The 20,276-nt window shown below is 49.8% G+C and overlaps 1 protein-coding gene across 3 annotated transcripts in view; it reads right to left on the minus strand.

Annotated features, from left to right (window-relative positions):
• Positions 1–1,419: 1,419 nt before the first annotated feature.
• Positions 1,420–20,276, minus strand: part of LHX6 (LIM homeobox 6) — a gene marked incomplete at its 3' end in the record, with an annotated part of 41,779 nt that continues 22,922 nt past the window's right edge. Inside the window, exons 5-10 of one of the 3 annotated variants that reach the window (XM_084649868.1) lie at positions 18,436–18,656; positions 9,861–9,961; positions 9,672–9,767; positions 6,882–7,056; positions 4,963–5,066; positions 1,420–3,136 (exon numbers count right to left, since the gene is read on the minus strand). In XM_084649868.1, the coding sequence (XP_084505994.1) occupies positions 3,116–3,136; positions 4,963–5,066; positions 6,882–7,056; positions 9,672–9,767; positions 9,861–9,961; positions 18,436–18,656 (718 nt within the window). Of the gene's footprint in view, positions 3,137–4,920; positions 5,067–6,881; positions 7,057–9,671; positions 9,768–9,860; positions 9,962–18,435; positions 18,657–20,276 lie in introns of those variants that run through there. The other 2 variants (XM_084649869.1, XM_084649867.1) reach the window with 2 other exon arrangements.

Below are 20,276 nucleotides of genomic sequence, written 5' to 3' on the forward strand. Positions count from 1 at the left end.
AGTTAAAAGAACTTTGATGTACAGTACATATTACAAGTCAAATTTGATCAGTAACTAAGTAGTTGTTTAGCAGACATATTCCGCAGTCTCCTGCTCATAATGCTGCTGAGACAGAAGAGAAATGCACCAAATCTTTGTCTCCCTCAATAAAACCGTGTTGTGGAAATCTCAATTACCATGGCATGTGGGGTCAAGTTACAGTCTGGAGTCTCACCTTCACCATCGTAAACTGAACATCTACCCATTACTGTATTACACTAGTTCCATAACAAAACATTCATTAGCATGAGCAAGCAGAGATGGGGGAGAAAGTGGCCCTTCCAAGCAGCATGTCACCATCCATGCCATTTCATGTGGACACAGACCAATTCACTGCAGCCTCGCTGTGACACATACCAACAATCTGAACGCTCAGCTGTTGCCGTTCTCTCGCTCGTTGTTAATACAAAAACAAAAATCTGGCTGATCGTTGACTGGTAGAAATTTGCATCTGTTTTCATTCACCTCCTCAAAGGGGCAATAATACTGGAGTTCTGGAACACATTAACCAATCAGATCACAGATGCAGCTGGGTAGACACCAGTCTCATGATGGTTGAATTCAATGGAAACTATTATTAATCTTTCAGGAGGTGAATAATAGTATTTTATGGACTTCTAACTTCATCTGCCCTTTCAAATGTTAAAGTGTGGATACAACGTCTAGCTGTTGGGTACAGTTGGCCTAGCTGAATTATCATAACAATAAATATCTGCAACGAGACATATTGACTTGTAATTTCAGCAAATCTCAAGATGTGTTTTTGCTCAGTTACTTCTCCGATCAATAGATCTTGATATTCACCTCAACAGAAGTCCATATCTGCTCATTATGTAATTTACTTTACAAAGTTACTTTGGTGAACACCACCTCGCAATAAGCTAGACCCACATGCCAGAAAGCTTTGTTACAGTGAGATAACAGGGTACAACTAGGAAAGGTGCTGCAGTGCTGGAAATACTCATTGCCTAATGGTAGTGTGATGGCTGCCATCTTGACTGAAACTGGAAATTGAACCAGGGACCTCCATAGCTAAAAGCAGGAGTCTCTGCAGCTTGAGCTATAAAGCCAGGTTGCATAGCTGGTGGACTCAGCCTCTGTGGATCAGGCACAGAGAGGGACAGGTCTCACACACTGATGGGTCACATTAGGACCTCACATTCTTGGAAAAGCTGCCTTCAGATCTCACCAGCAAGGTTGGCTGGAGCACTCACAGGAGAGAGATTTTGTTAGGGACCAACTACTAATTTCAAATATTGTTTATCTTTTATTATTACTATCTAGGAAGGATCTTTGCAGTGTTTCTTTCCTGGCTCGGGACCGGGTTGTTGAGCCCTTACTCAGTGGTTGCAATGCGACTGCTCGTGAGAGTAAGCACTCACCAGAATGGGGTGAGTGCTCTACAGCCTGGCCCTTTCTGAGCTGTCATTTTGAATTGTGGCCTAGTCAGAGCATTGTGCTCTCACCTCAATGAGCACTAGCCAGGAGTAGCCGTGAAACACCGGAAATGGGGTACAACAAAGACCGAGGTATTCATGAAAAAGAAGCTGCCAGATCTAGCAGCATGGCCCGTTTAAAAAAAAAAACAAAAAAAACCACGCTGTTCTTGCCTGCTGCATGAGCTCAGCCATCACTTGTTCCTACTGGCCCCCTGTGTGCAGTTTAAATTAGTTAGTGTCACTCTCACTATATTGAAAATGTAAAGCAAAAGATGTAAAGTGATCTCTTAGAAGTTACAGGCTTAATTCACGCACCACTGAGACAAGGGAGCAGGAACTGAACCTCTGGGGCCAGCAGAGGCTGATGAGCGCTGGGGGCTGATTCACGGGAATCCCGCCATCAGGAATTCCACCAAGTAGGGACAGCTTTAACTAGCTGCTGGGCCACCAGAGGAGTCCAGCTAGCAGAGGCTGCGTAAGGGATATGCTGAGTCCTACCCACTCTCCTGCAGGACAGTGCCCGTTTTTGTTTGGATGTAGGCTAGCTACAACATCTATGGAGTACTGGTGTACAGAGCCCTTGTGACCATTCTCACTGGCTAAACTTTTGCTGCTAGGGTTCTTCTGCTGGGGTCTGTGTCAGAGTGAATTAAGCCCTGTGTATTTAAGACACAACTTTCATCTGGAATTTTAGTAGTGAAATGTATTGTTTCCTAACCCCAGTGGGCACAGTGGCCAGCAGTCTGGTGCAGATACACTCCTGGGATCACTCATTCAGCAGTGAGAAATGGCTCCAAGGAAAAGGCTGCCAGGAAACAAAAGATGTGGCTGATGGTCCTTGGGATGGATGTGTCTCTAACGCACTGAGAGCGGGAATGACAGTCAGGAACCTCTGAGCACTAATCATGGCCATGATACCCACTCCCTTTGTGAGCCTGGGGAAGTCATCAACCTCTGTCCCAGTTTTCCCACCTGTAAATTGGGGAGAAAGAGATTTACTTACCTACCTCGCAGGGAGAGTTAATGGATTAGTGGTTCTAAATCTCTTTGAAGATGAAGGGCCATATTTCTGGCTGGCATAATTCTATTAGCTTCAGTAGAGTTGCAACCAGTGGTGAATTTGGCTCAAATGAGTGCTAAGTGGCTGAGCTAATGGGCCTGATCCAGATCTCATTTACAGTAATGTACATCAGGCGTAACCTAATGGAACCAACAGTGTTACACTGGGGCGAGTCAGAATCAGGCCCAAGTACTTTGCTCCCTCCTTTCTTTGTATTGTTAGGTAATAATCAATACCACCTCGGGCTCAGCATGTAATGATCTTTTCCTGTTCCAGGACGCTGGAAGCAACAGTGAAAGTGCAGTAGGGTCACTAACTTGGGCTGTGCATGGCAGTGCCTTTGGGGCTCATTGTCATTCTGCAGGTCCACAAGAAACAAGCAAAAACCATGACTGTTGGCAGTGCTGCTGGGAGGCAAGAACATTGGCTGTCAGATGCTGTCGGTGCGAACAGAATGCTGAATTGAGTTTCTCCTGCATGACTGATCAGAACTGCCTTCGATTGAACACCGTGTTTCAGCGGCTGAGGGTCAGCGGTGGTGGGAACGCTATGGACAGATGAGGAAGAGTTCGCGCCGTCAATATTGAAATAGGATGACCTAGCGGGAAAAACGTTAATGGAGAGTTAGCTACTTTCAAAGACAAGCCAACGCCTCAAGAGAAACATGTCTTCAGGGAGCAGTTGCAGGCATGTTTCCCAGCTGGAAACCAGAGGCTCATGCAATCAAGGATTTTCCCCCATCAACCAACCTTTTTTAAAAACTAAAAACATGGTTTGAACTTAAGCTTTAGTGACCCTTTCTACAGAATAAAGCCACTTCCTGAAAGAAGAGTTGTCTTGTGTAGATCAGTAGTTAGGAACAGGAGATTATGGGAATATGTTAATAGCAGCCTTCATTTAAAATGAGCTTTACACCAAGGGCAGATCTTTAGCTTTTCAATCATAGTACACCTTATGCAAACTTCATGTCAGCAGTTATTTTGTTTGCTCTATGGTAGCCTCTCATACAGCCAGTCACTGAGGTGTTTTGTTTTGTTTTTGAAGAATAAGATCAGGACTTTAACCAATTTGTTTTTAGTCTATCTACTCACAATAACAGAGCAGCCTGGCCCAACAGTACAATCTGAGTGAGCGCACACATGCTTCTCTTCACTGCAAATGGAAACAGGGCCCTAGGTTTATTTGTGTAGGGTCCTCCCTCATTTCTAATTATCAGTTGAATCCTATTACAAATCACATGTTTGGAAAAAGACACCACTTTAAAGTGACACGGTGGGGGAAGTAATAGCTTTTATTGAACCAACTAAAAAAATATTACCTCACCCACCTGGTCTTTCTAATATCCTGGGACCAACGGGGCTACATCACTTCAGAGTGACTGTTTTAAAACGGTGAGTAGCATTTGGGACAGCCCTGTACCCTCAGCATCTGATCCTGAGACATTTCTTAAGCAAGTAGTTTAAGTGGCAAGTAGTTTAATTGAAACCAGTTGCATGACCTGTACGAGTAGGGTTTGTGTGTGTAAGGCCATCAGAACTGTTTATCAAAGAGTTTGATAATCCAGGGCTGCCAAACAAAATACTGAATGCTTAGAAAGGACAGAGCTCAATGTCTTCAGAAATGGGTGCTGAAAGCTGAAACCAACGGGAGCTGAACACCCCAGGCTTTTGAAAATCAACCCACCATTGAATTGCCTAAATAAAGCTTAGGAGCCTAATTTTAGATGCATTTTTGAAAGTCTTGGCACTAGGTAAAATGTTTATTTGAACAGTAAGCCACACACCGAACATGGTCAGTGTTCAGTTGAACCACACTGGTTCATATCCAGTAGTTTTCTGTTATTGTTTCGAGACACAGTAGCCTAGTATTTAGGGTTGGAGGGTTTTTTTTTTAGTGATGCCAGAGAGTCTCCAGGAGCATTTCTCTTTCATGTTAACTCATGGAAAACTGAAAGGTCGTGGATGGCAAAGGCCTTCTCTACTCAGAGTTAATGTGAATGCCCATTCACCACAAACCACATGGAAAGCTGGGTAATGAAGCATGAGAAAATGCTCATTACTACACGGAAAGGGAAGAGACCAAACAAATGGGTGATGGTGGATCAGGCAGGACGAATCAAAATACTTCAATAAGTCTAAGTGCAACAGCCCAACACATCACAAGAACACCAGGGGCTGAAAGACATACAGACAAAGGACATTTTGTCAGTGGTTGGTGAGTAAATCAAGGGTCACCAGCCATGGGGACAGTAGGGATGAGCTGATAGCAGCTGGGGAGATATTTGGATGAAGGAGGGATGTTGGTGGCACCAGGAAATAGCTTTCATCTGACAACAGGCAGCACGAGGCTGTGGCAATTATATTATACACAACTTTACTACAATTAATGCTTGGACTCCACGCCTGGAACAGGGACTACATTTACCTTCTCACCCCTATTAGATAGTGGTCCTTCCATGTCTGCTTTGAGGTGCACTGGTGGAGCAGTGTAGGGAAGTCTACAGTGCACTTGCCCACACTGTACCTGACCTGTGAATGAGAAGAGGGCTTCAGCCTCTGTGACCTTCAATCAATTATTCTTTGTGCCAGAACTAAATTAGTTGCCATTATGCTATAAACAACACACACACCCCCTCTAGGCTAGGCAGCCAGGATACTGAGCAAGACATTGATCCGGACTGAGTAGTAGGAGGAAAGTCCAGGAAGAGTAACTTGGACATCCTTGCTTTGTTTCCAGCATACTGATGCTTAACAAAAATTAGCTTCTATCAAGGTGCATATGGATCAAAAGAGAGGGGAGAAAACCTTCAGATTTTCTTAAAAGCAAAATGATCCAGTGAAGTCATTGTACCCACGTTAGCAGCCCATTAATGAAGTGGGTGTTCTGGGACCGACCATTCACAAATAATGATTTGTGATTAATCAGCACTTAGAAGGATAGGAAGAAAACTTCTGATCCCATTCATGGGAACAAGACCACTCCATCTCCAAATTAAGTAATAACTACAGGGTCATTAGCCATCGTCTGCAATTTACAAGGAAAATGGAAGGAGGAATAATGACCAACAACGTGAAGCCAATACAATGACCTCAGCTGAGGATGACTGATCCTATTGAAAGACCATAACTAGGACTTCTCCTTTATCCATTCCCTTCTCCACCTCTCTGATTCTCTCCACCACAGCTGGCATTAAGCTCTTTGGTCTGCTCGGCTGAATAGACCCTTCAGAAAGCTCCAAAGGCCAGAGAGTTTTTCCAGGGGCCTTTTCTCTATAGGGAATCAGGCGCTCCCCTGACCATGGTCCACAATTAATAAGACGTCAGACCTGCAAAGAAGAGTATCTGCACCATTTGTGCACTGTACGTTCACAAGGAAGTTCTTGATGGCGGATATCTATGCAATGGCACCATTAACTTCTTTGAACAGACCTTCTCTTGCTACAAAGCCCTTACTTTCCCCAGTAGCAGGGTTGCCAACTTTCTACTTGACCAAAACCGAACCCTTGCCCCACCCCTCCTCCGAGGCCCCACCCCCACTCACTCCATTCCCCCTCACTCACTCACTTTTCACTGGGCTGGCCCAGGGGGTTGGGGAGGTGGTGAGGTCTCTAACTGGGGGCCAGAAATGGGGAGTTCAGGGTGCAAGAGGGGGCTCCGGGCTGAGGCAGGGGGTTGGGATGCAGGACAGGGTGAGGGCTCCGGCTGGGGGTGCGGGCTCTGGTGTGGAGCCAGAGATGAGGGGCTTGGGGTGCAGGAGGGTGCTCCACGCTGTGGCTGAGGGGTTTGGAGTGCGGGAGGAAGCTCCAGGCTGGGGTGTGTGGGGGAGTGCAGGCTCAAGCTGGGGATGCAGGCTCTGGGGTGTGAGGCCGGGGATGAGGGGTTTGGGGTGCAGGAGGGAGCCCCGGGTTGGGGGCAGGACTCAGGGTTGGGACACAGGCTTACCTTGGGCGGCTCCCAGTCAGTGGCGCAGCAGGGCTAAGCCAGGTCTGGCTCCTAGGGGGATGTGGAGGTGTGGGGGGGTGGCAGGAGGCTCCGCGTGCTGCTCTCACCTGCAGGCACCGCCCCCAGCTCCCATTGGCCCCCCGCCTAGGAGCCAGACCTGCTGGCCACTTCCAGGGCGCAGCCCGGGGCCGGACATGTAGGGACTAGCCTGTCTTAGATCCGCAGGACCGCCAACCAGACTTGCAACAGCCTGATCAGAGGTGCTGACTGGCGCCACTAGGGTCCCTTTTCAACTGGGTGTTCTGGTCAAAAACTGGACACCTGGCAAGCCTACCCAGCGGGCCCATCTCCCTTTCTGCCCCCGCCACGTACACGACACCACGTGGTGTGGTTGACACTTACTCTCTATGTATCCGTGCAGGGTTACCATCCTGGCCCTCTCGGGGCTGCTAAAGGGAGAGTAGTGGATGTCATCAGAAAGCGACGAAGGGATCCGGGACTGGGGGGCTCCAGAAGGCGGCACCGTGTGCTGAGGTGTGTGCTTTTTATGGCGCGCTCTGCAGTTTTGAAACCAAACCTGCAACGCCAACAGAAACCAAACCATTTGGGTCAAGCGAGATCTGCACTGAGATTTGATCGATCACAGAGACCACAACAGACCTGGGGCTTCCTTAGAATTCTGTGCATGGGGAAATCTTCCCTCCACCACGCTGTGCTGACCTCGCTGCCTTTATTTTATATGTTAGAGCAGAAGTTTCAACGCCGTGAAGCATGAGCGTCAGGGCTCCTTGGCTGCATTTTTACTATTAATTTGCCTTGGCTCATGAAATGACACAATCCAGCTTTAATGCAATGATGAACCTGTTGGGCTTGATGCTGGAATCACTGCGTGAAATTTCATGGCCTGTGTTATACAGGAGGTCAGACTAGATGATCATAAAAGGTCTCCTCCGGCCTTAAAATCTACCCATTTTTAATGGACAGCTACCAACTGTTATCTTGGTCTTTCGGTGCTCAGAACCAAGCTCAGTGGAAGCACTTGGTAGCAATATTGTAACATCTTAGGAAGTTCCCCTAGCATGTTCCTGACCAGGACTTTGGAACAATCAAATAAAAAGACGTTCCCCTTTGCCAAGGGTCCACCCCGGGTTTCACACGGAGTCCAGTGCATGCCGAGACAGGACGTTGTGTGTGTCTCTTCACTGCAGAGTGAACGTGGGCGATTGGCACGAACATCTGAGCTCCCAGGTTAGCCTAGCCCTGCCTGAGTTTAGCGGCCTCCCTGGCGCTGCACTCACCTGTGTGTGTTCCTAGAACTTCTGGGGGCGCATCCCAGAGTCCTTTGTGCTGCAGCAAGCTGAGCCACTCTATGAATCCTCCCCAGTGAGTCGGGGGGAAACCTGTCTTCTTGTCTTTCTGGGCACACAGGGAGAATTGTGGGAAGGCTTTGGAGGACTATCATACTTAAGTGCTTCACTGCAAAGCGAGTGAGTTACCATTGTGACTGAAAGCCTCACTCAGACTCAAGGTTTGTGTGTGCATGCGGGGGGGGGGGGGGGGGAAGAGGCATTGGGGCAATGCCTGGGTTAACTCTGCAGTGGAGACAGACTCATACTGTACAGCCAGGCAGTACAGACCGGTCCAATGAAACCAATAGGTGTGTATCTCATTGCTTGGATTAAAACAACACCCAGTAACCTCTGGCTGTAGTTAGGATGCTGAATCCTGCTTTTTCTGCTACAGTAAGATACACGTGAATGGCCATTTTTTAAAAAGTGCTAAAGTATTAATTTTATTTCTTCCTTTTTAATTTTTTTCAGAGGTAGGTCAGAGTACAAATGTTCCATGACTCTGAGAAACCCTCTCTCTTTGGTGGAGAATGTGGATATTGGATCACAGAGAAGGAAACATAAGTGTTTCACACAGGATTATGCTTGACAAATTGTTTCCTGATGAAAGGTCCTTTTTTAGAAAAAAAAAATCTGCACATGCAATTGCCCAATGTATAGTCCACTTGGTCGATAGAAACTTATTATTGGTCTTGGGGTTATTAAAGAGCCCTGTAACTGAGGTTTGAGCTAGATTTCATCCTACTAGACATTTAAATTTGCCTTTGGCCAGGCAAACATGGATGAAAGTCACAGGTTTGTTTTAGACTTTCAGGTTTTTCTTACATGCAAAAATAAGTCAGTAAAACATTAAAGCTGAGAATATAAATGCACAAGAGGGACAGGATGTTCAAGGTGAGATTCCTACAGGAACTGTACTTACTGCTTGCATAGGCAATGCTACTACTTAGCTGTTATATAGAGCTTTTCATCCGTAGATCTCAAAGTGCTTTATAAAAGACGTCAATGCCATCATCCCCATTTTACAGATGGGGAAACTGAGGCACATAGCAGTGAAGTGACTTGCTCAAGGTCACCCACCAGGCCAGTATCACAGCCAGGAACAGAATCCAGCTCCTGTGCTCTACCCACTGGGCAGCATTTCTATCTTACTCTCTATCATTATTACCTTCACTGCCTTGCTGCACAATATATACAGTGCACCCTCACTGTGATGGCTTTTGCAATTTCCTTACATATTTTCCTCATGGCTGTTGAAGTCCCTCCCACGTTCATTTGAAAACCTCACCCTTAATGTTTTCCAATGTTTCACCTGGGCTGCTCCTTGCTATCATTCTATTCAATGAAATGCACTGAACAGCTAAAGTTTCTTCGTATTGAGGAGTGTTTGTTCTTGGTTGTCTGGACAGATTTTCAATGACAAGGTAAAGTGGTTGGTGCCAGTATTAAAAGCAACTCCCCCCCCTTTAATATATTTGCACTGGCTTGGAGCTAGACTTCTTTGATTATACAAATTTGAAAAGAAAGAAGAGAAGGGAAAGGGGAGGAAAGAGTGGGAAAAGGGAGAGGGCGGGGGGGGGAGAAGAACAGTGCTGGTACAATTAACGGACTCTGCAATCAAACACATGCACCTTGGAGCCACCACTTGCTAGATCCAGCTAATCCAGCGTGGCAGTTCCTAGCAGTGACTCAGCGATGGTCACTCCTACCATGCGTAAGACGACTGTGGAGATTTAGGCTAGTGATTCCCATGAATCTCAATGTGGCAAAATCCCCAGTACAGCATGGCACTAAGTAACACTGCAAAGCATCAGAAGAGCAGAGCTTCTCCCCCGACCCTTACCTGAATGACTCTCCTACTAAGTCCTGTCATATCTGCCAATTTCTGAAGGGTCTGTGCATCTGGGTTGTTATCCTGAGCAAACTGGGCCTGCATGACCTAGGGCAGATGGACACAGGGAGAACAGTCACCTGGACTCATCCAGCAACGTAACCCTACTCCAGGCAGAACCCCACGCCAAGGCCACTTTACCTGCAGCTGCTCCGCGGTGAAGGATGTCCGCGCTCTCTTTGCTGGTTTGGGTTGGCTGTCTTGCTCAGACGGGACCGCTCCTTCTAGTGTGATCCCATTGCCTGCAGGGAGAGAGGACAGTTCTGAGCACACATCTCTATGGTTTGTGGCTCAGTCTGTTTGCACATGCGGTTGCTGTATATGGTGGAATGCCAGTTAGAGCCCACTTACAGGAACCCAGAACCAGTCGTCTAAGAGAAGGGGATTTTCTCATACAGCCGGAGCAGAATTAACCCCCTCCCCATATGACTGTCTGGGGAGGTCACTGAAAACAGGAGCTTGCCCAGTAAGGGAGAGTTTTGGGTTGACGGGATTTGGGCTACTAGTTATTTTAGGTCATGCAAAGTGATTCAACTCCCCGGGACCTGACGCAGTGCCCCATTATTCAAGTCAGCTCCCATTGCAGAGCATAGGAGCTTGGCCCAACTGCAGGATCAGGCCCTGACCTCGATGCACAGCCCAAGCTGGGGAATTCAGGAGGAGCGTGGGAAAGAGAAAGAATCAGGGCTGGAGCAGTCACTGCACCTCTAGATCTGCTCCAAGCAACACAGACCCTGTTGCCCAGCCTCGCGCCGGAAGCCCCCACAGAGCTGGGTTCCCTGGCATACCAGGGCTGTGCACTTCCTGCCTGCTCCCACGTCCCCAACCCTGGGTTTTGGCTCCCCTGCAAGGCCTCACAAGGGGACAGGATTCCCCCACTCCCGGGTGTTTAACATGTGCAGAAATCATGCGCTTGCAAAGCTGAGTCCTGCGTTAGCTACTGATCGTGGCTGGCAATTAGCACAAGCACCAGCTGCAATCTACAGCCAGGGGGAGACATTTCCCTTCCAGCAGGTGCCGAGTGTTTCCTTTTGAGGAATATGAAGTTCTGTGGTTCAAACAGGTCTCGAAGCAGCATCCTGCCAGGGACGTTAGCAAGGCAGGTCCTCTCCTCCTTGATTAACATCTCTCTGAAACGTGGCCCCTATTGCCAAGCACCTCACAAGATTTATCCTCCCAACAACCTGCCAGGGCTGTTATCCCCACCGTACAGAGGGGGATGGAGGGCACAGAGACACGAAGTTACTTGCCCAAGGTCACACGCAATCTGTGGAGGAGCAGGGAACTGAACCTCAGTCCCCTAACGTAAGAGCGGACATTCTGAGTCAGACCAATGGTCCATCTAGACCAGGATCCTGTCTTCCCACAGTGGCCAATGCCAGGTGCCCCAGAGGAAATGAACAGAACAGGGCAATAATCCCCTGTTATCCGGTCCCAGCATCTGGCAGTCAGAGTCTTAAGGACACCCAGAGCATGGGGTTGTGTCCCTGTCCATCTAGGCTAATAGCCATTGATAGATCTATCCTCCATGAACTTACCTAGTTCCTTTTTGAACCCGGTTATATTTTTGGCCTTCAAAATAACCCCTGGCAAGGAGTTCCACAGGTTGTGCATCATGTGAAGAAATACTTCCTTATGTTTGTTTGAAACCTGCTGCCTATTAATTTTATCAGGTGACCACCTGGTTCTTGTGTTAAGTGCAGAGGTAAATAACACTTCCTTGTTCACTTTCTCCATACTACCCATGATTTTATAAACCTCTGTCATGTCCCGTCACGTAGTCAGCCTGCAACATTAATGTTGGCACTAAATAGTTTGAATAACTCCTGCACCAGCTTTGTATGGGCTGGCAAGTTCCCAACAGAGCGACACCACTTAGCACTGATGATCTCAACTTGGCACCAGCAGGCGTCTTTGCACCGTCTCCTCCAGCCCCAGGAACAGTTCTGATTTATCTAAGGCTAGTGCCTAAGAACCCCAATCAGGATCCGTTGTGCTAGGCGCTGTACAAACAATATAAAAAGCAGTCCCTGCCCTAAAGAGATCCCAGTCTGATTAAGACGCAGCACAAGTAGGTGTATCAGGTAACTGGGAGGAAGGGGGCACAGTAACAAGGACAAGCATTTAGATACCATACCAGCCGGTATCGGTAGGCACAGCAGAAGCAGGTCTCTACATTCCGAAGCTCTGGACTCTGAGCACCGAATCCAGGCCACATGGAAGTCATTCGGGATCAGCCTGGCCCTGGATGTTTTGCTTCCTTGCGGTACCTATAGCTCCTGTGCCAGCCTGGCCCAGGTGCTGGCACTAACTATGGGCGGCCCAAAGTCAGAACCAAGCCCCAGACGCTTGCCCAGTGGCGACCCTGCAGTGCCGTACTGGAGAAGTGCTGCCCGGCTACAGCTGCTGTCCTTCAGCTGAGACACTCCAGCAAGGGCCATGCCACTCCTCCCTGCTGACTGTCCAGCGGGAGGATAAAGGTCTCCTGGCACTTTCAGAAGGATAAACCCTGAATCCTGGGCAACATCCCCTCCGTCAGTGAGCAGGTTCTAGTGCTCCTGGCTGTTGCTTCAGGTATAATCATTACCCCACTGCAATCCACGGGCAGCATCTACTGTAACTTTTCAGTTTGCAAAGTCCTTTGGAATCACTTTGGTAGTTCTGCTCTGCTGATTAAGGTGGGACCCACCACAACAAGAAGGCTCAGTGGGGAGAAAAAAAATTGGGGTCGGAAAAGTCCTCTTTGTTAGCTCTCCTGGAAACCTGAACATTGTAATGAGTTAAGCGAGTGCCGAGAAACACTTGGGGCGTGTCTCGTGAAGGAGATGTGGCTTTACTGACAGATAGCCAAGTCCCCAGCTACACAGCAGAGGAGTCCCTGTTTGGGGGTCTCAGGGTGAAATTCCCCAGCATAAAACTTACACACCACTCGAGTCCCACTGAAGTGTAAAGTGGGGTGGGAGTGGAGGACATTCACGCTGCCAGCACGCAGGAATCGCACCATCCATTGCCCCTGCCCTGCACTAGCTCTCTGGCTAAAACTAGTCATTTCCATGGCTAAAAGACTATTTCTGCCATGTAAGTAGTTTGTGGGGGGGTCTTTCCAGCTACTTCTGTCCCCCAAATCCTCCTTCCATGCGAAGAATGTAAACCCCTCAGTTCTAAAGTCTGGATCTAGGACTCCTACAGTGAGCAGTGAATAAGACCTGTGGTGTTGGTCATCTGGGTTCCCTGCCCTCCCCGGCCATTGTGGGGTGCTTTTCTGTGGGGTATTTCCCAGGACATATGCAGCTAAACCACTGCAATGAGGAAAACAGGAGAGGAAAAGGATATTGTGCGTTTGATTCATGCACGTTCAGCCAGAATCAGTTTGCGTCTGAAATACAGAACCAGGCCGTGCCTTGCCAGGGCCCACCCGGACACAAAGAGCTTTAGGGAGTGGGCCTAGGGCATGAGGTCACGTCAGGCCCCTGGGGAATATTAGAACCTTCATCTTTCACAAAGTCCTGGAAACGGCACCCACTATAAGACCTGCTTCTACGAAGTGATTCCTGAGTGCAGTGCTCCCTCCAGGGTCCTCAGGCACACTAGGGCTGGCCGTGCTCAGACTGGGTGGGTGCCTGAAGCGGGGTTCAGCAGCTCCCCCTTCCCTGCACCAGGAGCGGTTTGCTTTGTAGGCTGCACCAGGCTGTGATTGTCTTGGCCCACACTGAAGGGCTTTCTCAGCCAGTTTGACTTGTTCCTATAGGATGATGAATGGGATTCAGGCTTCAGCAACATCTGTTTATTTTTCTTATACATAAAACCTCATGTGCAGAAGAAATTGCTTTGCAATTACTGGGGTGGGGGAAATGTGTGGCCCTCTGCAATTCTCCAGACGTTGCTCCTCTCCACACCTTTCCCATCCTCTCCTCAGGGTTTCCTTGTTTGGTTCCAGTGCAGGAAACGCTGGCTTTAAGCTGCAGAATCATGCGGCATAGCCGCTCCGCCCAGCTGCCACTGGGCTGCCTCCTGCTGCTTGCCCTGCATGGCTGGTGTGATCTCCCTTTGGGAACAACCACCCTGTGCCTAAGCGGCAGGAGAGAGACAGCATCTCAATTGGTGTAAACTGGGGAAGCTCCAACCACTCCATTTACACTAGCCAGAGAGCCAACCCATTCATACCGGCTGGGGATCACAACGTTCAATACCCCCATGTCAGGGGAAGTGGCATCTTCCCCCTGCAGCCCCCTTCCCACCAAGAGCTAACCCTAGCAAACACAGCAGCACACCCGCATTGTTAAGAGCGGCGCTGTACCCCAGGCGTCGGTCTGCCATGTGGACTGACGTCCCGCAAACAAGCATCCCAGAGTCAGGACCCTCCCAGGCGGATTTGACATTTTGTTTTCATCTCGTTGCTTAAACCTTGTAAACACTCTCTGATTGTTTTCATGTCATTCTGGGTAATCGTTTCCACATGCAGCCAAGGATGGTGCACCACATTCACGTCTCTCAACAGCCCATCCGCCCGAGTTAAACACACACCGGCCTCCCCAGCAAACAAAAATAAGAACAGTACTTAGCACTTCGGCAGTGCTTTCATCTGCAGAGAGCTCTGATGTTAATTAGAGGGTAATAAATGGCAGGGGAAGGCACTGGGGACAAGACTAGCTCCCCCATGTGAAATTCTCTTATTTAAACTTCTCTTCCCTCCTCCCCCTTTCTCCTCAGCCTCTTCTGTGCTCCAAGAGTTTGGTGGAAAGATATGAGAGTCCATGATCTAGGCAAGAAACAAGCACCCTGTGAGCTCTCCTGATCACTCCTAGTCCAGTCTAGTAACGATCCTTGCACGCAGCTCTCCCACACAGTCTCTTTGTTAGCATTAGCCCTTTGGTCTCCTGCCTAACTGCAGCCCACAGAATAGCCTTAGTTTCTGCAGCACTAGGGAGGCCCCAAGGTTCTGCCCAGGCCAGGAGAAATTGTCACCCTAGGAGAAAATTAAGCTTCATTGAAAACCACTGTAGCACAATGCAGTTTGAATCACGTAATTGAGCTAAATGAATCTGCTTTGATAAGCAGGCAAGAACTCCAACACCATCCCTCAGAAAAACAGGCCAGCTGCATGAGGCCACATGTGGAAACAGGAGCAAGGGTAGGCCATGATTCCCGACTCACCCACCTGCACTGTACCATGGGAAACATTCCTCCCAAAAGGGTCTATTAAACCTTTACCTTTGCAGAAAAACCCAAGTGCGTCTCTCCGTCTCAGTACAGAGATAGCAGCCAGGGCTGGAGGAGACCTACCAGACTGAGCCACACAGAACTCGACAGATAAGATACATGGGGCCAGATCCTCTGCGGAGTCAGTCCCACTGAAGTCAAGGGGCTGCGCCATTTACACAGCTGGGGTCTGGCCATTGCTCGCCAGAAGGCGAAACAGAAGTGCTCTCAAGGCGTCTCAGTTCAGAGTCAGACACTCTGCAAGCACCGGCCACAGGCCTGCTGCTGTGCCCTGTGAGACTGACCAACCTGCTTTCACAGCCTGCTTTTATCACAACCTGTCTGTGTCCAGTGGCACCCTGGAAGGGCTCAAGCAGGGTTTCGAAAACCTTCATGTGACTCCCTGCACCCGACAGCACCTCCTCTGAGCCATTCGTATGGGAATAATGTTCTGTCAGCCTCATGACAGGGGTTTAGCTTCAAATGAGCATTTAGATCACAAAGCAATTCCTGCACCCTGCTGATTCCTGGGACCGTTCCTTCTCCCCTTTCAGAAGGCCACCTTCACAGGTGGTAGGTCTTCTCCAGTAACAATTTCTCTGGCAGCACAATGACTCTGCAGGCATCTACACCTCACTCCACACAAGCAGTCAAATAACAAAAGCAAACATTCAGCAGGCACCAGGCCACGCCGCAGTTTGCAGGGACAGACACTCAGCTCCCATGCTGGGGCAAGAGGAGAGGACAGTCCCAGATTCAGCATCAGGAGAGGCAGTTGCTGGGATTGGCCAGGGCTCCCTGGGGGCACTAGGGCCCTGGTAGAGATGCTGCCACTGACCCCTGCCGTCTTCGTCTTGACTAATGATAAATCCCTTGTAATGGCATAAGCACTCGTTCACCTCCACCCATTCTATTGGCCAGGGACACTGTGATGCTCACGTTATGGGCCTCACATCTAGCTAGCTTTCCCAGGGCATTTCCACCGGCCTTTCTGCATCCAGACCATTGCGTTACACATGGCTTCTGGCTGTGAGAATACTACTGGCTTATTTGTGATAACTGCAACGTGCAGCACCACCTGAAGACAATGCTGTGGGCAATTCTCCCCAGCCACCCGAGAGGGACGGTGTTCTTTGTCTCACTGTATAAATGCTAACTATTATATGCCCGTATTTTCTCACATAGCTGCGTTATCGCCTAACCCTCAATATGCCACATAGATACAGAATGTCTGAGACTGGTTTTTTGCACACGTAATTGTACATGTCTGTCAGCTGGGCACTAACAAAGCACAGCTCGGCCCCTCCCACTCCGAAATGCCCGGCCAAGGAACAGTGCATCAGCTCTTACTGAGTTGAGAAGCTGAGGAAAAAAGCAGGACAGTGCTAGGCTCTCTCTGGTGTTGTGAGCTTGCGTCCTCTCCAAAGCGTTCTAGACCCTTCACCAAAAACTTTGGCGCGAAAGCAGTTTAGATGGCTCAATCAACACCAGGTTTAATGGCAATAACCTGTAAAATTGCCACAGGTTCAGGGACGCAGACGGTGTCCCTGACCTGACACTCGGCTCACGCCCATGGCACAGTCACAATGAAGCTTAAAACCCAGGATATGCCACCTCAGCAGCTCGCCCCATGGCACAGTTACAATGCAGCGTCTCACAAGACTTGCTGACTTCAAGGTGAACTCATCAGGGACCCAAATCCTAAAGCTGAATGTCATCAGACTCCAAACATCCCAAGTCACCCACCGACCAGCTGTGCGTAATGCATGAGAGCTAGGGACGGTGCTCAAACAATCCAACTTTTCAACCCTTGGGCCTTTCATTTGACTCCCCACATGGCCAGCTCCTCCACATCATCCATGCCGAACTTCGCCATTCCCACGAGAGCCTCTTCCACCCCAGCCCCCGGCATCTCACAGTCCAGCTGCCTTGTTCATTTCCAGCAGCCAGTTCTTACTGTATTTTATTGGTATAAAATATAAACACCAGCACTCTCCAGCCCTGAGTGCAGTCCAGCCCCGCACTGCCCTGTGTTCGATTAGCTCAGCCAGTTGGGTTCTTTCTGTGTCCATTTGAATGTTGCCACTCAGGAAGAGGGAGCTGGAATTAGTTCAAGGGGAAGGGAGCTGCTCCGTTTTGCATTTGACCTCTGCTGCTCCCTGAGAGGTGTGGGACTTGATTGAGAAACCAGATCCTTGCTGTCTCGCTCTCCAATTGTGCTTACAGTAAGGGGAAGGTCAGCGCACAGTCCAGCACAACTGGGAAGTGGCAGGATCCGTGGGAGGGCAGGGCCAGTGGAAAATGAGGGGAATGTTTGGTCTGACTGCCAGGTTTCCCATCTTCTAGATTTATGACTCACCGACTCAAAATCCCTACTGCTTCCTGCCCCGCGTGCTACAACGGGAGACCAGCAAACCCAAGCAACAACGCATCCAATCAAAGCCAAGAGCGGGGCCTCCATTTCCTTGAGAGAGAACTCTCGGCGCCCAGGCCCTCCCGTGCGTTTGGGGGCAGCAGAGCTGAGAGAATGACAGCACCACCCCTCCCCCCTGCCTAGTGCTACCACGAAATCTTTGCCAGATTAGGCCCCTCAAGGCTCTTCCAGGACCTCAGTCACCACTTTGGATCCTGCTGGGCTCCTGGTAGCCTAGGGAAACGTCTGCCTCGGGCCTCCTATTGGAAGGCCAGGGAGGAGGAGAACAAAGGGCTTGTTTTGCTCCCGGGTGGCACCTAGACACGTCACCTACACACAGATAGAGCCCCAGGGCAGTTGGGAAAAGCGGCAGCAGTGGGAGGCTCCAAGGCAGGAGAAGAGGCAGCAGACAGCATGGGGCGGCTGTTCGCAAGGGGCGGCCACTTCTCACCCAGAGCAGCAGCAGCTGCATGGAGCTCAGCGCTGCCGGGGGTACAGAAACTAGCAAGGCGAGTGGGAAACAAATAGGTTAAATTGGCCATGCCACCCCAGTGGGAGGTTTAACCCTGTGGAGACTGTGGGCACGTCTCTGCAGAAACTGGAAAACACCAGGGCTCTAAAGCAAAGGCTCAAACTCTGCCCTGGGGCACACACAGGCCCCCGTCCATTCCGGACGCATCTGAGGGTGGAATTTTGCCCACAGAGAACTTGCCCACCAGGGATGATGAGGTTGGTGTTTGCTGCCATCTGGACTGCCCAGCTTTCTAGGTAAGCCTCATCCAGCCAGGGTTGCTGGAACAATTTGTATAGTGGGGGTGCTGAGAGCCAATGAACCAAACTGCAAAGCCTGTATATGAGGGAAACCACTTCAAGCCAGGGGGTCCAGCAGCACCCCCCGCTCCCAGGGGGTCCAGCAGTGGGCTGTTTGAACTGGCCCTAGCATCAATGCACACAGAGATGGGCTAGCACCATGGCTTAGTTACCTAGTAAAGGAACAGGAGGGGAAGGCGGGGAAAATCCGCTTATTCGGCCATTCTACTAACATGGAGGGTGACATTCTCAGGAGAGAGCAGTGCCAGCGAGTATCCCGGAGGGTCTGCATACCATTTTCAGCTGCTCGCTTGAGGTTCTCTATCATTGTGTCATAGTGAATCCGGCACAGCACTTTCTCTTCCACCAGGCCAAACTCCTCGCCAGTAGACAGCTGCCTTTTACAGGAGAAGCAGGCAAAGCAGGCAAGATGGTAGGCATTGCCGCGGGCTCTCCTTACCCAGTCGCTGGCATAGATCTGCCTGCCGCAGCGGGCACACTTTGTACCAAATCGACTGGAAAAAAAAAACAAACACAGAGAGAAAGGGTGAGAACTAAGACAGGCTGCCGCACCGTGATTGTCATTCATCTGTATGACGCCCCACCAGCATCAGTGGGGCAGGCCACACAGACACAGGCTCAGAGACAGTCCTTCCCTCAGAGAACTCGTGCTCTAAACAAACCAGAGGAAGGGTGGGAGCGGAAAGCGATGCCCAGAGAAGCCAGCTGACTTGCACACAGGAGGTTAGCGGCATGGCTCTTGACTCCTGGTCAGTGTCTTACTGCCTCCCTGGATTGTTGCGAAGGGATGGCTCTAAATACAGGCCAGCTGCACACGGACTGGAGTGAACACCACTTACCTAGCTGTGTGCAGCGTTATTGTCACCGTGACAGTCCCAGGACAAGGTGGGGGGAGGTGCAATACCTTTTATTGGGCCAACTTCTGTGGGGGAGAGAGACAAGCCTGAGAGCTTACCCAGGCCAGACCTGAAGAAGAACTCTGTAGCTCGAAGGCTTGTCTCTCTCCCCTACAGAAGTTGGTCCAATGAAAGATATTCCCTCCCCCACATTGTCTCACCGCTGACATAGGCCTTATCACTCAGCACTGTGCCACGGGCGCGCCCAGACGCCACGGGCAACAGGGTCAGAGAAATCCTTGAGCTAATAACCGTTCATGCTGCATTAAGCCAACCAACCAAAGCAAAGGTCCAGCAGATAGATTTGTTTTGGGGTCCCACAGCCATTAGTAGAGAGGAGAGAACCCCACGTGTATTCATCTGTTAAGAATTCACGAGAAATCTCAGCCCCCTCCCCAGGAGAAGAGGTCCACCACGGACACTGGCCATCTCAGCTGAGAGGCCAGGGATGAGCCACGGAGAATGAATTCTCCCCCCCGGTCAGGGTTAGGTGCACTGCCCGTGAGGGGCAGCATTTATGGTACTGCCTGGGCCACCCCTGTTCTGGGAGCGAGTCCTTTATCCCCCAGGTGCCAAGCCAGCACCTTTCAGCACATTCACTGCAAAGAAAGGAGCTCAGAAGCTAGAGGAGGTGGAATGTTGGAGGCTTTGAGAGCCCTGTCCCGGGGGATCGAGTAGGGCAAATGCATCTGGCATTCAGAATAGTCTGTACCACCTGCTGGGAGCAGGGGATTCCCAAAGCATTCGGTGTTGGCCCAACTCTGCTCTCATTTAAATAAATGGGAATGAAGCAGAGTGTTTTGGAAAATACCTTCCCCCCCCCACCACCACCACGGTGAAATGCTGACCCCATGGAAGTCACAGGGGGTTGCCCACGGCTCCAGTCGGGCCCGGATGTCACCCATCCTGCACACTATCACACAGGCTCCGGTGAGAGGCAGTCTCAGGAAACACTTCAAATTATTAGATCCAAACAGTTTAGTGAGATTTAGAAAGTTCCAGCCCTGAGAAAGCCAAGCAAAAGGGCCAGGCAAGGTAGTGACCTCAATAGGTTTCTTGGGGTCAGAGACTCAGAGGCAGAATCATAGGACTGGAAAGGACCTCAAGAGGTCATCTAGTCCAGTCCCCTGCATTCATGGCAGGAATAAGTATTATCTAGACCATCCCTGACAAGCATTTGTCTAACCTGCTCTTTAAAATCTCCAACAATGGAGATTC

Source organism: Lepidochelys olivacea (assembly GCF_965140295.1).
Source record: "Lepidochelys olivacea isolate rLepOli2 genome assembly, chromosome: 16".
Classification (NCBI taxonomy): Eukaryota; Metazoa; Chordata; order Testudines; family Cheloniidae; genus Lepidochelys; species Lepidochelys olivacea.